This window comes from Saccopteryx leptura, chromosome 7 (genome assembly GCF_036850995.1).
Source record: "Saccopteryx leptura isolate mSacLep1 chromosome 7, mSacLep1_pri_phased_curated, whole genome shotgun sequence".
Classification (NCBI taxonomy): domain Eukaryota; kingdom Metazoa; phylum Chordata; class Mammalia; order Chiroptera; family Emballonuridae; genus Saccopteryx; species Saccopteryx leptura.
In genome coordinates, this window is record NC_089509.1 from 118,825,122 (window position 1) to 118,843,225 (window position 18,104).

The following is an 18,104-nucleotide window of genomic DNA, read 5'->3' on the forward strand; positions in this document are numbered from 1 at the left end:
AGGTAATGCAGAGCTCACAAAGAAAATGAAAAATGTTATGAAGGCAAAAACTATGGCAGAATTTAATGTTTGGGCATGAATTATGCTTGCATAGATTAATGATTATTTCCTTAAAAAAACCCACACTTATGTTTTAACAGCTATCACTGGTAGTTGTGTTTAAATTTTTAACACAATTTGAAAATTCATGTGGATCGGTTTAAACATTCTTCCTTTAAAAATCAGGTACGATAACTTCTAGTGTCAGACAGGATTACCTACCATATATAGTTATGAAAGTTTCTGAAGATTTTTGATACTGGTTAAAAGATACACAGATAATTTCACTTATGAGGATCTTTCAGAGAATGTGCATTTTCTATGACATTCACTTTGCCACCTTATAGACCAGTGGTAGTCAACCTGGTCCCTACCGCCCACTAGTGGGCGTTTCAGCTTTCATGGTGGGCTGTAGCGGAGCAACCAAAGTATAAATAAAAAGATAGATTTAGCCGGACCAGGCGGTGGCTCAGTGGATAGAGTGTCAGACTGGGATGTTGAGGACCCAGGATCAAGACCCTGAGGTCGCCAGCTTGAGCGTGGGCTCATCTGGTTTGAGCAAAAAAGCTCACCAGCTTGGACCCAAGGTTGCTAGCTCAAGCAAGGGGTTACTCGGTCTGCTGAAGGCCCACGGTCAAGGCACATATGAGAAAGCAATCAATGAACAACTAAGGTGTCACAATGCGCAATGAAAAACTGATGATTGATGCTTCTCATCTCTCTGTTCCTGTCTGTCTGTCCCTGTCTATCCCTCACTCTGACTCTCTCTGTCTCTGTAAAATAAATAAATAAATTTTTAAAAAGATAGATTTAACTATAGTAAGTTGTTTTATAAAGATTTATTCTGCCAAAGAAGCAAAAATCCGACATAAAGTACTTGGTAAGTAATTATTATTATGTGCTTTAACTTGCTGTAACTCTGCTTTATAAATTTTATAAAGTAAAGTTACTTCCCTATTTTATAAATCACCATGACTGTGGAACCGGTGGGCGGTTAGAAAATGTTACTACTAACAGAGATACAGAAGTGGGCGGTAGGGATAAACAGGTTGACTACCCCTGGTCTAGACCAAGCCCCTGCCGTGTGCCGGCCATTGTAGTCAGTGTTGGCCAGGCAGCAGTGGGAACTGGCAGAGCCCGGGAGCTGACGTCCTGGTACTTCCCACTGATGTGGGCGGGAAACAAGGACAGGGCTAGGGTGTCAGTGACGAGGAGAGCCGGGAGAACCTGCAGGGAAGGGACCCTGAAAGCTGGCAAGGAGGGGCTGCTGGCTGTATGGAACCTCACCAGAACGTCCAGTTAGAGCAAAGACACACACAAAAAGTTGGGGGGTCATTCTAGGCAAAGAAACCCAGGAGTTCAAGGGAGGAGCCGCAGGCCGGCCCCTGGGAGACCTGCCCGGGAGGTGGCGAGGAGGGGGAGAGTGGCAGCATGGGTGCCAGGCTCACCCACTGCTCACAGCCTTACGGAAACTGGTCCAGTTAGAAACGCAAGCCGGGAAGAAGAGCCCTCGGGACGTGCGGCCCCGGGCGGACAGGGACCCGACCTCTACAGCGGTGGGGTGAGCGTCCAGGCCCTGCGCCCCCAGTCCCCCCAGGGGTGGAAGTGTCCGTGGAGGAGCAGGCTGGCCTAGCCGATGTTTGCTCCTGGTGCAGACGGACCTGCAGCAGCCCGTCCTCTCCCCTCCAGGACAGTTTACATGGACTACAACGCCACCACCCCGCTGGAGCCGGAGGTCGTCCGGGCGGTCACCAAGGCCATGCAGGAGGCCTGGGGGAATCCCAGCAGTCCGTACCCGGCAGGTAACTCTAGAGGCTGCGCCCAGATGGCGGACATGGGGGTAAGAGGCACTCTCACAGAGACCATGCAGGAGGCCTGGGGGAATCCCAGCAGTCCGTACCCGGCAGGTAACTCTAGAGGCTGCGCCCAGATGGCGGACATGGGGGTAAGAGGCACTCTCACAGAGACCATGCAGGAGGCCTGGGGGAATCCCAGCAGTCCGTACCCGGCAGGTAACTCTAGAGGCTGCGCCCAGATGGCGGACACAGGGGTAAGAGGCACTCTCACAGAGACCATGCAGGAGGCCTGGGGGAATCCCAGCAGTCCGTACCCGGCAGGTAACTCTAGAGGCTGCGCCCAGATGGCGGACATGGGGGTAAGAGGCACTCTCACAGAGACCACGCGCCACGCGGCATCGCTTGGTAGTGAATAGATTTTCTGTTAACTGCGTCTTTAGCTATAATTCTTGGTGGATTTTTTTCCCAAGCAGTCCAGCTTGGTATGTCGGTCCCTGTTGGTACCACAGTCTTTAACATATGCTCCTGTCTCCCTTCCCTGGGTGTACACGATGTCTTACTTACTGTCTTATTATTATTTTTTAAATGTTTATTTTATTGATTTTAGAGAGAGAGAGACAGGAACATCGAGCTGTTCCTGTATGTGCCCTGACCGGGGATCGAACCGGCAACCTCTGTGCTTTGGGATGACGCTCTAACCAACCGAGCTATCCGGCTGGGGCCAAGATGTCTTATTTAGAGTTATTGTAATTACTAATTACTGTACCTATTAAAGCCCTTTCACATATCTGTCTCAGTTGATCCTTAAAATATTTGCAAAATAGACCTTTTAAATCATCAGGATCAAATATAATCCTGGTCTTTTAAAAAAATGAAAATTACTTTTAAGTCCTTTAATCATAAATATTCTTTCTCATTTGTTCTTGTTTTAATGTACAGCAGTGATTTTCAACCTTATTTATCTTGTGGCATACATAAACTGATTATTAAAATTCTACAGCATATTAAAAATATATTTTTTGCTGATCTGACAAAAAATAAGTATAATTTTGATTGGTTTACAAAAAAATAATAATAGTAATTACCCACCCTTTTTGCTCCAAAGTGATTTTTTAAAAAATCAGGAGCCTATACCTGTATATAAGGATTTCTGGTACCAAGAATTAGCCAATCAGATGCAACCTTTTTATGTGATGTGACCAATAAGGTGCAACTCTATTCTATGACCTACATATTATGGCTCAAGACAGGGCATTCACACCAGACGCTGCTGTTGTGTTGGCTGCTGTCACGTTTTAATCTGACAATCTAAGGGAAAAGAGGTCAGTCCCCCTGCATGTTTTAAAAATTCTTGCGGGACACCAGTTAAAAATCTCTGAGATAGAGATTTCAGAAAATAATTTATAAAAGTAAAATTTTAAAAATGTTTATGAAGAAAAGAATTTGCTTAAATATAAGAAAATCACTAGTTAGACAGCAGACTTACACAATGTGTTAAGTTCCACAGCAACTTGGTGACGGGAAGCGTCCTCAGAAGCAGGCAGCAGCCGTTTGATCACGGGTGTGTTGGTGTATTTGATCCACGCGTGAGGCTGCACTGAACATTTCCTTGTCGCTGATCTGTCCTCTGGGCGACTTGAACTTTCTGACGCATTAAAACCTGAGAATGAATGTGGAGGACAGTGAAATGCCAGTAAAAAGCAATTCACATGAAGCTCATGAGTAACCCTCGGGAAGAAGTCATGTTCTTGACCCAGTAAAGCCAGTGAGGGGCTTTTCGGTTGGTTACCTTGACAGCCCTCATTTCCACAAATTAAGAGCCGTAACTAAAAAGTGCATTGCAGTTCACTTTCTTTTGAGGCTCAGGTAGAAATGGAAAGAAATAAAGGAAGGAAAAACATCGCCTTTATGATGGAGTGATTTAATTACTGTCACATTATTATGACTTAATAATAATTCCTTTTGGGAGGACTTTAAGGACAAGGTTAAGGATGTGGCCACATGGCGTTCCTTGTCAGCGGCTGGTCCCGGATGGGACTGGCCCCTTTAGCTCTGGGTTCTGGGCTTTCCCCACCAGAACCACTCTTACTGCAGTCCGCAGTTTCCAACACTCTCAAGGCCGGGATGGAGACTTGGACCCACCTCCAAGGACTCAAGTCCTGCTTAGTGACACACAAAATCAGATTTCTGTGAGCATTTTAACTTAGTCGTTCACTCAGCATGCTCACCGGTGTGTGCTCTGTTGCCTGGTGGGCACAGCAGCCAACCAGGCAGCGTCCCTGCCCTCGTGAGCGTGTCTCAGGGAATTTTGGGGTTCCCAGGCCCCCTCCCATGTCCGTTGCCGGCTCTCACTAAGTTCCGTAAAGCTCAGAAGTGGCCGCTCTCCCTGCCGCCTTGCACTGGCCCCGTCCAGGTGGTGGCGTACAACCGTGTCTACGCCCACGGGACGTTCCGTTTCAGAGTCAGGTCTCTTTGCGCCTTCATGTCTGGTCACTCTTTACACATGTGGGTTGGACTCAGCAAAGCCATGCTAATTAATTTGCATTTCGGTCCCTCAAGGTAGGAAGGCCAAGGAGACGATCAGTGCAGCTCGGGAAAGCCTCGCGAAGATGGTCAGTGGGGACCCTCGAGACATCGTCTTCACCTCCGGGGGCACCGAGGTAACGTTTCCGAAGCCTCGTTCTTTCAGCTGCAAGTTTTAGTAAAAAAAGGTGGCTCCTTCTGAGTATTTTTTTTTAAGAAAGAATAATGTTTGTTGTTGCTGTTTGGAAATTAGTTTGATATAGAATCAGCCAGTATTTATCCCGAGAGCAACGTCCAGGTGCCTGGTAAGGTATTTATAATGTAAGTGCTGTTTCAATAAAGAGTGTTTCCCCTGCATGCCGCCCGAGAATCATTCCTTGGACGCCCTGATAAGTTGTTCGCTGTGTTAAGAGTGTGAGGTTTGACCGTCGAACTTTTTACGGCGGCAGAAGACACTCGCAGCCAAGCAGCGGTGTCGGGCGCCGCTGAGTCGGTGATCTCGGCGTCTCGTTTGGTTCAGGAGAGGAGGCACGATGGCCGTCCAGGAGCTGGACTGTCCGCACAGGAATCCCGGAGGAATCTGCAGTGAGTGAGGTTAATGAAGTTCATAAGAAAATTTAGCTAAGCTGGCACATAGAAAAATCAATTGTATTTTTATTGTACCAGCAACAGAACGAATGTTTATCAGAGCACCGAAACTTGTCAAACGTTTAGGAGATAAATCTATTAGCAGAGAATTTGTCAGTCCCTCCCATGCCAGGAGCCATCCGACCAGAGCTAAATGAATGGGGCAAAATACCATGTTCACACCTCGAAAGACTCAGCCTCGTAAATACATCAGTTTCTTCCAAGTCGCACCATGGATTCAGTGCAACCTCGGTAAAAATCCTGACACAGCCTGACCTGTGGTGGCGCAGTGGATAAAATGTCGACCTGGAAATGCTGAGGTCGCCGGTTCGAAACCCTGGGCTTGCCTGGTCAAGGCACATATGGGAGTTGATGCTTCCAGCTCCTCCCCCCTTCTCTCTCTCTCTCTCTCTCTCTCTCTCCCTCTCTCTGTCCTCTCTAAAAAGGAATAAATAAAAAATTAAAAAAAAAAATCCTGACACTTTTTTGGTGGCATCTTACCAACTAATTTATTTGGAAATAGAGAAGCCAAGAATAGTCAAGACTTCCTGAAGATTAAGACGATCAGGAAATAACTTGCTTGGCCAGGAAGGAAGCCTTCTGTAAAACTGTGAAATGAGGCTGGTGGTCCCAGGGCAGAGGTTGACGACAGACCAGACACAGCCATGCGTGTATGGGGACCTGCAGTGTGACCAGAATGGCCACTTATCCTGGTTTGCTCCTATGACTGAGGTAGTAGAGCAGCAGGAATTAAAAACAGTCTATCAAGCCTGACCAGGTGGTGGTGCAGTGGATAGAGTGTCAGTCTGGGACATGGAGGACCCAGGTTCAAAACCCCAAGGTCGCCAGCTTGAGTGTGGGCTCATAGACATGATCCCATGGTCGCTGGCTTGAGGCCAAAGGTCGCTGGCTTGAGCAAGAGGTCACTCACTCTGCTTTAGCTCCCCCTCCCCTCAAGGCACATATAAGAAAGCAATCAATGAACTAAGGTGCCGCAATGAAGACTTAACGCTTCTCATCTCTCTTCCTGTCTGTCTGACCCTATCTGTCCCTCTCTCTGACTCTGACAAGTAAATGATGCTGGGAAACTGTCTGTAAAGAAGAAGGAAATTGGGTTTCTGCTTCACAACATCCAAAAATATAATAATAATAATAAAACAAAACAACTCCAGGTGCAATAAAGACCCAATCACGAAAAGTAAAATTTGTAAAGCCTTCTGGCAAAAAGTTATTTGTTTGCAAATGCTTAAGCCCGTTGGGCTTATATTATTTAAATATAAGAAAGCATTAACCATCAAGGAAAAGATGAATGAATTCTACCGTCCACACAACCAAGCAAAACTTGGATTCATCACAGAACACTGAAGAAAAGAAAAAAGACAAGCTGGACCACGGGAGAAGGTATTTGCAGCACGTCAGGGACGAGGCAGCGTCCAGGCTCCGGAGGCAGAGGACCCGACAGACGTGCGGACGAGAAGCAAGCGGGAAGAGGCGCCTCCCCCGGAGGAGCCCCAGCGTGTCTGCAGAGCAGTGTCTCCGCCTGCTGCTGACACAGTCCAAGAGCGAACGCCACAGCCGTGCCCCTGCACACGCCGGACTGGGGTAGTCCAGTGAGGGTCAGTGTGGACAGGACTGGAGGGCAGTGACACCCAGACACACCTGGCAGGATGCCAACTGGAAGGACGATGGCATTGTCGTGCAAAGTGGAAGACTCCAACCCTCTTAGCCAGCCGTCCCACTCGGGGGTACACGTCCTAGACATGAGAGGCTTGGGCACCAGGGGAGAGGTGAGGGCTGTCGTAGCAGCATCGTCCGTGGGAAACTGGGAACAAGCAGATGTCCCTCGAGAGAATGGACCAGCGTCAACACCTTGTGACGCAGACCTACCGCGGAACACCCTAAGCTGCCTGCTCACCGTGGACAGCGCTCACGACGCTGAGTGCAGGATGTCACTCGAGGGGGAGGTTGCGCCTCTGTGAGAGAGCAGAGTGACGCGTCCTCGCTGAGTACGGGTGGGAGGAGCTGCCACCAGGCCCCTGGGCACTGACCACCACACCAGGGTCAGATTCCTGGTGGCTTGAATGGGGCCCCCATGGCCCCCGGCTGTCTGGGGGGCTGTCCAGGTCTTGTCCAGAGCCCCGTCAGTGCCCAGGAGTGTCATGGCCTGGGAACATGCCGCGACACAGTTTGGTTGCCACCTGGTTCTGACAGGCTGCTGTGGTCCCAGGGCCACCCTGAGGCTTCTCCGGGCGGTGATGAGGTGAGGTCCTGAGACGCTGTGGCCACTGAGGCTTCTCCAGGTGGTGATGAGGTGAGGTCCTGAGACACTGTGGCCATTGTGAGGCTTCTCCGGGTGGTGATGAGGTGGCCCCTGTGAGGCTTCTCCGGGCGGTGATGAGGTGGCCACTGTGAGGCTTCTCCGGGTGGTGATGAGGTGAGGTCCTGAGACACTGTGGCCACTGAGGCTTCTCCAGGTGGTGATGAGGTGAGGTCCTGAGATGCTGTGGCCCCTGAGGCTTCTCCGGGTGGTGATGAGGTGGCCCCTGTGAGGCTTCTCCGGGTGGTGATGAGGTGAGGTCCTGAGACACTGTGGCCATTGTGAGGCTTCTCCGGGTGGTGATGAGGTGGCCCCTGTGAGGCTTCTCCGGGTGGTGATGAGGTGAGGTCCTGAGATGCTGTGGCCACTGTGAGGCTTCTCCGGGTGGTGATGAGGTGGCCCCTGAGGCTTCTCCGGGTGGTGATGAGGGTGAGTCCACTGTGAGGCTTCTCCGGGTGGTGATGAGGTGGCCACTGTGAGGCTTCTCCGGGTGGTGATGAGGTGAGGTCCTGAGACGCTGTGGCCCCTGTGAGGCTTCTCCGGGTGGTGATGAGGTGAGGTCCTGAGACACTGCCAGCAGCTGCCTCCCATGGGGGTGGCATGTGGGCGGGGCCTGGGCATCTTCATTTTGACACAGTTGGTGGGGTCATCTTTTACCTTGCCTTCCATGGTGACCTGTGGTGCAGGGACCCCGGGCCCCTTGAATGGAATTGTGGGGCTGCTCCAGCACCTAGAGCCCCAAAGTCACTTGTCCGCACAGTCGCCGTGTGGGCGGCTGTGTTTCCCGTGAGGGCGTGACCTGGGACTTCTAAGGAAGCGTCACCTTCTGGAGAAGCACTTCTGAATCATCATCTCACCACTCCTCACCGTTACCTGGTTTGCTGTGTCTCGGGTCAGCTGACCCTTTGCCGGCTGCCTCACTCTCTGCCAGGTGCCCGCTGTTCCACTCAGTGCATGGGCAGTGCCCAAGCACCACCTAACTGACCAGAGCCAGTGACACCCACCACCTCCCCACAGTGCACATGCCTGAGGGGCGGCCTCTCTAATAGCAGAGAATTGGTTCAGGTCAGTGCCAGTCATGTGGAGGTCAGAAAGACAAAATAAACACTTGTCGAGGGGTGCTCACATGGGGTGGAAACTCCATGGATATCGGGCAGCGTGCTCTGGGGGCACAGTGGCTCTGTCTGGGCCCGGGCAGCTGTGTATGTCCCACACACTTCCCTGTACGTATGCTTTACTTAAAAGTAAGAGGAATTGCCCTGGCCGGTGGCTTTAGCAGTAGAGCATCAGCCTGGCGTATGGAAGTCCCAGGTTCGATTTCTGGCCAGGGCACAGAGAAGTACCCATCTGCTTCTCCACCCTTCTTCTCCTTTCTCTCTGTCTCTCTCTTCCCCTCCCACAACCAACACTCCACTGGAGCAAAGTTGGCCCGGGCACTGAGGACGGCTTCATGGCCTCCTCCTCAGGTGCTAGAATGGCTCTGGTTACAACAGAGCAACACCCCAGATGGACAGAGCATCGCCCCCTGGTGGGCATGCCGAGTGGATCCTGGTCGGGTGCATGCAGGAGTCTGTCTCTGCCTCCCAGCTTTTCACTTCAGAAAAATACAAAAAAAAAAAAAAAAAAAAAAAAGTAAGAGAAGAGGTTACTTTAAAAACAACAACAACAAAACAAAGGCTTCTACTACCCAACTCCCTCCACTGTCCACTTCTTTTCCAGGAGACCACCACTGTCAGTTTCCTGTCTCCAGAGATAGTCTGTGTGTAAAATGAAAATAAGTGTGTAGATTTATATAGTCTTTCTCCTTCCCTTTGTGCCTATTCAGGCATTTTTTTTGGCATGTGTAAGGAAGTGTGTATGTATCTTGCCCTTTCAGACAATTTGTGGGGTACTGTATCTAATGTTTGCTACCTTTTTACATTTAGCAATATATCACTCTCTTGGTTCCTCGCTAGGTGTTTTTACATCTCTGTGGGTGTTACATTCAACTATGTTGTGTAATTTATTTAGCAAGTCCTGTTATTGATAGAAATTGAGAAATCAAAGGGGTTTCCAAGGCTTTGCTGTTACAAACAGCGCAACAGTAAATGATCTTCACATCCATGTTTGTCTCTGTGCAAGTATAGCTGGCCACGGGGCCACGTCCACGAAGTAGCCTCGCTAGTCCAGGAGTTGATCCATGTCCACGCCCAAGGGCCTCGTAGAGGTGCCGGCTTACAGCCCCACCAGCAATGGGGCCTGTGTAAAATCGTCTTCTTTTTTTTTTGACAGGTTTATAAATTTAAAAATGCATAAATTTCTTGGATAGGATTGACCAGAAATGAGTTCTGAAGTTTTTGAAAGTTGGAGACCCCCAAATCTTTGAAGTTAGGTCTTTGAAAGGATGCAGCTCAGGAAGCTGACTGTTGTTTGTTTGTTTGTTGTTTGTTTGTTTGTTTTTAGATGTTAGCCACAGGAAAACCCAAGTGAGAGAGGTTGCTACCCTGACTCCCCCTCAGGACAATTTTTACAAATGATTTTTTTTTGTTGTTGTTTTGCTGTTTCTCTGCAGTCAAATAATTTGGTGATCCATTCCGTGGTGAAGCATTTCCGCAAAACCCACACCCCACGGGGGGACACAGCCGAGCGCCATAGCCCAGCAGAGGGGGCCACGCCCCACATTGTCACCTGCACGGTGGAACACGACTCCATCCGTCTGCCCCTGGAGCATGCGGTAGAGGAACAAGTGGCCGGTGAGTGACCAGCCTGGCTGGACTCCAGCGGGCAGCTCCGCTGACCTGTCTGATTCAGTGGGGAGCGGCCCCACGCGGTGAGTCAGCACCCTCCTGCGCTCGGCCTCCTGGCTGTTCTGGGGTGCAGGGGACAGCCTGTTCCCCCAGGCTGTGTTGGAGCCTCCGCAGATACCCTGAAGTTTTCCCCAGGAGAAACGGTAATCAGGTGTCGGATGGGTCATTGGTATTCCCCAGCGGTGTTCTCGACTCTTGTGTCCAGTAAATATTTAAATACCATGTCTATAAAATGCTGAATGGTGCTTTTTGTGGTTTGATTTTAATAATTAAATCTTGGCTGCCGCTTCCTCTGCTAGAAGGAAAAGGATCAAGTAGTCGTGGCCTCCAGGTGCTGAGAACTAGACGTTGTCAGTGGGGTTGGGGGAGGGTGGCCAGGCCTCAGCAAGAGCAGTTCTGGCCGTCCCAGGGGTGAGTCCATCTTGGCCTGCAGGGACAGTGGCCCCAGCTCTGTCACACCGGAGGGACTGGTCCTCACTTTTCCTGTGATATGAGGCCTCAAGACACGGGAGACTTTTGAAAACATCCTCCTAAGACAGCCAAGATCGCCCTCCTTAAATAAGAGAGCGACTTCTTCACAGTATCAGCTTTCCATCGGATCTGCTGGAAGCCTGAAGGCGAATCGGGAAGGTGTTTCTGTTTTAAAGGTTGGAGGGGGCAGACCGCGTGTGGCCAGGCGCCCTGTTGCTGCTTTTTCTGTTTGACGGTTGGCCAGGTTTCCTCCTCCCAGCCTGACCTGAATGCACCAGCTTGATTTTGAAAAAAAAAAAAAAAAATCCAGGTCTAACTTTCTTAAGTTTTAGTTTCTCTTATCCCAGCTTCCCGTTTTCTGTCTTACTTACAGCGGAAAGGGCAACTTAGTATACAGTGCATTGTTACTAGTTACTGTTGCATTGAACCTCTTGTGTAAAGTTACACAAATCGTTACAAAGTATAAGCAGGCACAGGACAGAGACAACTTAAACATTATAGCAAGGGGTAAAGTACAAAGTAAATGTTCTTCCTTTGCTGCCGGGTCAGGTCCAAGCGCCCCTGGAGTTTTTCTCCTGGTTAGCATGTCAGTTTAATGACTTCCAGTTGAGTCACTCACAAAGGTAATCTCCACGTCAGCCCAGCCCTCTGTTTCCTGGCAGCCCCCCCCCCCACCACACCCACGGTATAAAATGAGGACTTCCACCGTCTCACACCTTTCCCCGTGCCAGGTGCTTTCTCTGTAAATGAGCTTTATGGAGAAGATGTCACTCACCTACTGTACCGTTTACCCTTCTAAACCGTGCAGTTCAGTCGTGACTGTACATTGACAGTTGTGCAGCCGGGACCTCAGTCAATTATAGGACATTTCATGACCCCAGAAAAAAACCTCGTATCGATGAACTATTCTCCGTTGCCCTTAAACCTAGACGCCCACGAATCTCCGTTATGTCTTAAGGTTTGCTTAATCTAGACTTTCACACAGATAGAGTCACATGATATGCAGTATTTTGTGCCTGGCTTCTCTCAGCATCTATGTTGTAACATGTGCCAGTACTTAATTCCTTCCTATGGATGAGTAAATTTCGTTTTGTGTGAAGAATAGTCACGTTTTATTCACCCACTCATCAGCTGAACATTAGGCATCATGACAGCGCCATGATGATCATCTGTCTGTGGGCGTGTTTGTGGACACATTTCCATTTCTCTTGGGTGCACGCCTAGGAGTGGGCTAGCAGGGTCCTATGGTAACTGTTTAACCGTTGTTTCCAAAGTAGCTACACTGTCTTTGCAGTCCCACCAGTAGTCACAAGGGCTCCTATTTTTCCATAGCCTCGCCAATATTTGTTCCTGTCTGGGTTTTTTTGTGTGGTTTTTTTTTTTTGACAGAGAGAGAGAATCAGAGAGAGGGACAGATAAGAAAAGACAGACAGAAAGGGAAAGAGATAAGAAGCATTAATTCTTTGTTGCAGCACTTTAGTTGTTCATTGATTGCTCTCTCATATGTGCCTTGACCGGGAGGCTACAGCAGACCGAGTAACCCCTTGCTTGAGCCAGCGACCTTGGGCTCAAGCTGGTGAGCCTTGCTTAAACCAGATGAGCCCGCGCTCAAGCTGGCGACCTCGGGGTCTCGAACCTGGGTCCTCCGCATCCCAGTCTGACGCTCTACCCACTGCGCCACCACCTGGTCAGGCTGTATGTTTTATTATAGCCATCCTGGTAGGTGCGAAGTGGAATCCCGTGGTTTTGATTTCCGTTTCCCTGTGGCTGAGTCGAGCATCTTTTCAGACCTTCATAAAAAGAGCGTCCTGGCCAGGCTGCCTCCCTGTGCCTCCTGTCTGTGTCCAGTAGCAGAGTGAGTGTGGACTCGTGCCCTTCTCTCGGGCCCCTTCCTGTCCCGGAGCCCCTGGGCCCGCCCTTCCTGTCTTGGGCACGCGGCGCCACCCACTTGCTGGATGCTAAGCGGGGGTTGCTCAGACACCAGAACGGGTCTCCCGCTGGCCTCAGCCGTTGGCCCCCACCCTCTCCCACACTGTGCACCCTGAACTTGGACGGTCACAGATCCGTTCATACATTAGTGTTCCAAGTCTGTTTCTCCTATTCCTGTTCATCTAATTCCATTGTCTTTCTATGTTTCTGGGGGTCCCTCAGTATTCCCTGTCCACAGGGGATACCCCTTATTTAGAAATATGCCTGTTCTCTCGTTTCTGAGGGGAAAGGAAATGTGTTTGTCTTTTGAACCGAAAGACACCTCCACTGTTTTCCATCTTCAGTATAAGATCGTAAGTGCTGGCTCAGCGCTGAGTGAGTCGAGGTCAAGTTCGTGGGTCCCTGAGACGCAGAAAGGAGAGTGAACCTCAAAGCCAACCCACCAGCTGACGCCTCATTAAAGAAGTGTTTGAGTCGATCATTTCTGGGAGGGGTGATGGGGGAGGCTTATATTCCTTCTTTATAGTTTTCTGAACTTTTAATTGTGGGAAATGCTTTTGTGAAGCTCTGTGTAAAGGAGCTGTCGAGAGAGGACCCTCTGCGGGACTAAGGTCAGTGCTTGTGTCTCTGCCTCAGCAGTCACTTTTGTCCCGGTGTCCAAGGTGAGCGGGCAGGCGGAGGTTGAGGACATCCTGGCGGCAGTCCGGCCGGCCACGTGCCTCGTGACCGTCATGCTGGCCAATAACGAGACCGGCGTCGTCATGGTGAGCCGCTTTTCCGCTGGGAAGGAGACTGTGCTCGCATCCTCAGCGGGCCTCTTGTCCTCCCTCCTTTAATTCTGTGACGTTTCTGGCCTGTCCTGTTAACGTCTCCTGATTTCTCTCATTTCATTTACATCAAATCCAAGCAACACACTCAACTCTTTATTTCTCCCCCTTCAGCCCGTCCCTGAAATCAGTCGGCGAGTTAAAGCCCTGAACCAGCAGCGGGCAGCTTCGGGGCTGCCGGTCATCCTGCTGCACACGGACGCCGCGCAGGCCCTGGGGAAGCGGCGCGTGGACGTCAGGGACCTGGGCGTGGACTTCCTGACCATCGTGGGGCACAAGGTGGGCAGGCAGAGCCCTCCGGCCCCCCTGGGGTCCCTGGCTCGATGACCGCGGGGCCTCCTGAGAGCAGAGCCTACAGCTCCGCTTGTCACTCACCTGTCGTCAGGGCCCCTCGAGTGCTTCCTGAGGGCTGGGCCCTGGGACACGGTGACCAGCAGGTCACTGCCCTCAGGGCCTTACTGAAGGGGGGACCAGGGGCATGAGGTCGTGACTGGGATAACGGGCATCAGGCCGTACGGGCAGGACAGACGCAGCCAGGCCAGGCTGCGGGAGGGCATTGGGGTCTCCGGTGAGAGGGAAGCCGGTGGGTTAGCCAGGGGCTGCGTGTCCTCTGCAGCAGGGACAGTGTCTGCAGACCCTCCTCGGCCCGCCCGTAGCCCCCCCACAGACAGGCGACGTGACGGTAGCTCTCTCTGACTCGGAGTCCGCACGCCCCCTGAAGGGAAAGGTTTAGCTCCGGCGGCTCATCTGTGAGGCGCAGCAGGGGGACGGCCACGCTGGAGACCCTCTGAGGCGCTCCCAGTGCTCCGTGTGCCAGCACGGCCCTGTTTCCAGAGGGGTGTGTGTGCTGCTCAACCCTGTGACCCTTCAAGTTTCTATGTCACTTCCGTGTGACAACAGGGGCTCCCCCCGAAGAAGCCCTTGGTGACCTCTCGTTCCAGCCCCTGTCTGTGACAGATCTGACCACATGCCATGTGGGGGCTGTGCTGGGACACAGCTGGGACGCGAGTCCAGCCTGCCCGCCTCCAGAGTCTGGAGCGGTGGAGGGGGCCCTGCCGGGGACCCTCACTGCAGTGTCTCTGTGTGCCCCCCGTGTGCAGCACACAGGCATCGTTGGAGCAGTAGAGGGGGCCCTGCTGGGGGTCCTCACACTGCAGTGTCTCTGTGTGCCCCCCGTGTGCAGCACACAGGCATCGTTGGAGCAGTGGAGGGGGCCCTGCCGGGGGCCCCTCACACTGCAGTGTCTCTGTGTGCCCCCCGTGTGCAGCACACAGGCATCGTTGGAGCGGTGGAGGGGGCCCTGCCGGGGGCCCCACACTGCAGTGTCTCTGTGTGCCCCCCGTGTGCAGCACACAGGCATCGTTGGAGCAGTAGAGGGGGCCCTGCCGGGGGCCCCACACTGCAGTGTCTCTGTGTGCCCCCCGTGTGCAGCACACAGGCATCGTTGGAGCAGTAGAGGGGGCCCTGCCGGGGGCCCTCACACTGCAGTGTCTCTGTGTGCCCCCCGTGTGCAGCACACAGGCATCGTTGGAGCAGTGGAGGGGGCCCTGCCGGGGGCCCCTCACACTGCAGTGTCTCTGTGTGCCCCCCGTGTGCAGCACACAGGCATCGTTGGAGCAGTAGAGGGGGCCCTGCCGGGGGCCCCCACACTGCAGTGTCTCTGTGTGCCCCCAGTGTGCAGCACACAGGCATCGTTGGAGCGGTGGAGGGGGCCCTGCCGGGGGCCCCCACACTGCAGTGTCTCTGTGTGCCCCCCGTGTGCAGCACACAGGCATCGTTGGAGCAGTAGAGGGGGCCCTGCCGGGGGCCCCCACACTGCAGTGTCTCTGTGTGCCCCCCGTGTGCAGCACACAGGCATCGTTGGAGCAGTAGAGGGGGCCCTGCCGGGGGCCCCCACACTGCAGTGTCTCTGTGTGCCCCCCGTGTGCAGCACACAGGCATCGTTGGAGCGGTAGAGGGGGCCCTGCCGGGGGCCCCCACACTGCAGTGTCTCTGTGTGCCCCCCGTGTGCAGCACACAGGCATCGTTGGAGCAGTAGAGGGGGCCCTGCCGGGGGCCCCTCACTGCAGTGTCTCTGTGTGCCCCCAGTGTGCAGCACACAGGCATCGTTGGGAGGTCCCTGTTTAATAGTGACTGGCTTCTCCTTTCAGTTCTACGGCCCCAGGATTGGAGCGCTGTACGTCCGAGGGCTTGGTGAGCGTACCCCTCTGCACCCCATGCTGTTTGGAGGCGGACAGGAGCGGAACTTCAGGCCAGGGTAAGGCAGAGGTGAACAGTGGCAGTCCTATGGGCCAGGCCCCATGTCTCTGGGGCAGTGGCTTCTCTCTGTCTCTTGGACGGGCAGTGATAGCAGTTTCCTTCCTGCTGAGTGAGCGTTGGCTCCACCGATCGAGTCTGCACCTGGGACTCAGATCTGCAGGCTTTTTGGAGAGGAAAGAAATCTCCATGACTTTCTACCACTTCAAAGCGTCGGTTCCCCATGTCACCCTGGCTCGGCCACTACAGAGGTGCTGCGGAGGCTCCTGGCCGGGGCGTGCAGCTGTCCCCTTAAAAACACCTCAGTGGACACACTAGAAACGAAACAGAGGAGATAGAAAGTGTCAGTGAAGAAAAAGGCAGCGGGAACTAATGGGAACTTTAGCCTCAAAGCCACAGTAACTAAAATAGAGACTCAGTGGGTGGGCTCAGCAGTCGGGTGGGGGACGGAGGGACCTACTGGGAACCAAGCACAGAAGAGGAAAGAGAAGTATCCAGTCTGAGCTACAGAAAAGAACCAGAGCGGGGAAAGAATTGAACAGAGCCTCAGCAGGGACCTGTGTGGCCGTAACCAAGATCTAAGTGCGTTTCAGTGAAGGCCCCGGAGGAGCGGAGCCGGGGCTGCGGGTGGAGAAAAAGCACTTGCAATAAGGGCTGGAAACTTCCCAAGCTTGGCAATTCACGTAACCTTGCAAATTTAAGAAGCCAAACAGACCCAAACAGTATGTACCGAAGGAAACCCATATCACAACATATAATTAAGTTTCTGAACATGAAAGACGAAGAAAACATCTTGCAATCAGTGAGAGAGAAAATGACAGTTTCCCTACAGGGGGAGACACATTCAAGTGGCCGCGGACATCTCACTGGAACCACAGAGACCAGAAGGAAAGGGCTGCATCCTCTGCCGGTGCTCAGAACTCGGGCCAGAGTGCCTCGTGCAGACCTCAGTCAGGGGTAACGGGAGAAGTCAGGACACCCTCAGATGGGCGAAAACTGGCAGACCATGCCATCAGACAGCCCGTGCTAGACAGGACCAGAGGACGTTCTCCAGACAGAAGGGAGACAGCAGAAGGAGGAACCCAGGACATCAGAAAGAAAGGGCAGGGTTAGCAGACGGCGGGTGAAACAGCCTCTGTCTCCTCGGTTTTCTGGATTTTATTTGGTGGCTTAAGCAAAATATAATAGCACAGTCTGATGTGGTTCAAAATGTATGTGAAAGAAATATTTAAGATAATTATAAATGGAGAAGGGTAAGGGATGTGAAAGGAGGTAAGGTTATTTCTTACTTGTACTTTGGAAAAATGTTTAAGTAATGCTCTTTCATTAAAAACTCTCACAACAGCCTGACCAGGGGGTGGTGCAGTGAATAGAGCGTCAGACTGGGATGTGGAGGACCCAGGTTCAAGACCCCAAGGTCGCCAGCTTGAGCATGGGCTCATCTGGTTTGAGCAAAAGCTCACCAGCTTGGACCCAAGGTCTCTGGCTCGAGCAAGGGGTTACTCGGTCTGCTGAAGGCCCATGGTCAAGGCACATATGAGAAAGCAAACAGTGAACAAATAAGGTGTTGCAATGAAGAATTGATGTTTCTCATCTCTTTTCCTTCCTGTCTGTTTGTCCCTCTCTCTGACTCTCTCTGTCTCTGCCACACACAAAAAAAAACCTCTCACAACAAAACACCTAGAAGAGAACTTCCACTTGACCAGAGGGTCTGCAGAAGCCTGCAGCTTAGCTCACACCCGTGCAAAGAGCCTGAGTGTCCACCCTGTGGTCGGAGCAGGCCGGGTGTGTCCACTCACCAGCCAGGGCAGTGAGGCCAGAGAAGGACGTGTGAGGTGTACAGATTGGAAGGGAAGAGGCAAAGGCTGCCCCTATTTGTAGATCACATGGTTGTTTAGGAAGAAAACCCCAAGGGATATATAAGAAATAGAACTAATAAGTAAGTGACTTCACAGGACACAAGATAATCATACAGAAATCAATAGTATTTCTATGTACTGGTCATGATCATATGGACAGCCAAATGACACATACAATAATCCCATTTAAAAATCACTCAAAAATACTTAGATATAAATCTAACAGAACACCTACGGGACTTGCATGCTGAAAACAGCACGACCCAAATGAAAGAAATCAAAGCCTAAATAAATAGAGAGATGTACCATGTTCATGGATCACAAGACTCGATATAGCAAAGGTGGCAATTCCTAGCTATAAAAATCCCAGCAAGTAAATCATGGAACAGAATAGACACGGCCAGGAATACACCCGAGTGGTTTTCAACAAGAGATGTGAGATCAGGTCTGTGGAGGAGAGACAGCCGTCCGCTCAGCACGCAGTGCTGGAATAACGAGGTCCGAGGCGGACAGCGAGCCTCCGCCCACGTCTCATGGTGCATCGGGCAGTTCCTCAGCGTAGGTCGCGAACTTAATGTAAAACATGAAACGACACAACTTTTTTTTGGGGAAAAAAAAAGACATGAAAAAGTTGCCAGGACCTGGGACTTGGCAAAGAGTTCTGCAACGTCACA

General features: G+C 51.8%; 1 protein-coding gene across 4 annotated transcripts in view; it reads left to right on the forward strand.

Moving 5' to 3' along the window:
• Positions 1-18,104, forward strand: part of SCLY (selenocysteine lyase) — a 31,086-nt gene that overhangs the window by 3,593 nt on the left and 9,389 nt on the right. The window contains exons 2-7 of one of the 4 annotated variants that reach the window (XM_066345557.1): positions 1,729-1,841; positions 4,395-4,495; positions 9,854-10,034; positions 13,125-13,252; positions 13,430-13,594; positions 15,466-15,572. In XM_066345557.1, coding sequence (XP_066201654.1) covers positions 1,729-1,841; positions 4,395-4,495; positions 9,854-10,034; positions 13,125-13,252; positions 13,430-13,594; positions 15,466-15,572 — 795 coding nt within the window. Of the gene's footprint in view, positions 1-1,728; positions 1,842-2,038; positions 2,157-4,394; positions 4,496-9,853; positions 10,035-13,124; positions 13,253-13,429; positions 13,595-15,465; positions 15,573-18,104 lie in introns of those variants that run through there. The other 3 variants (XM_066345558.1, XM_066345559.1, XM_066345561.1) reach the window with 3 other exon arrangements.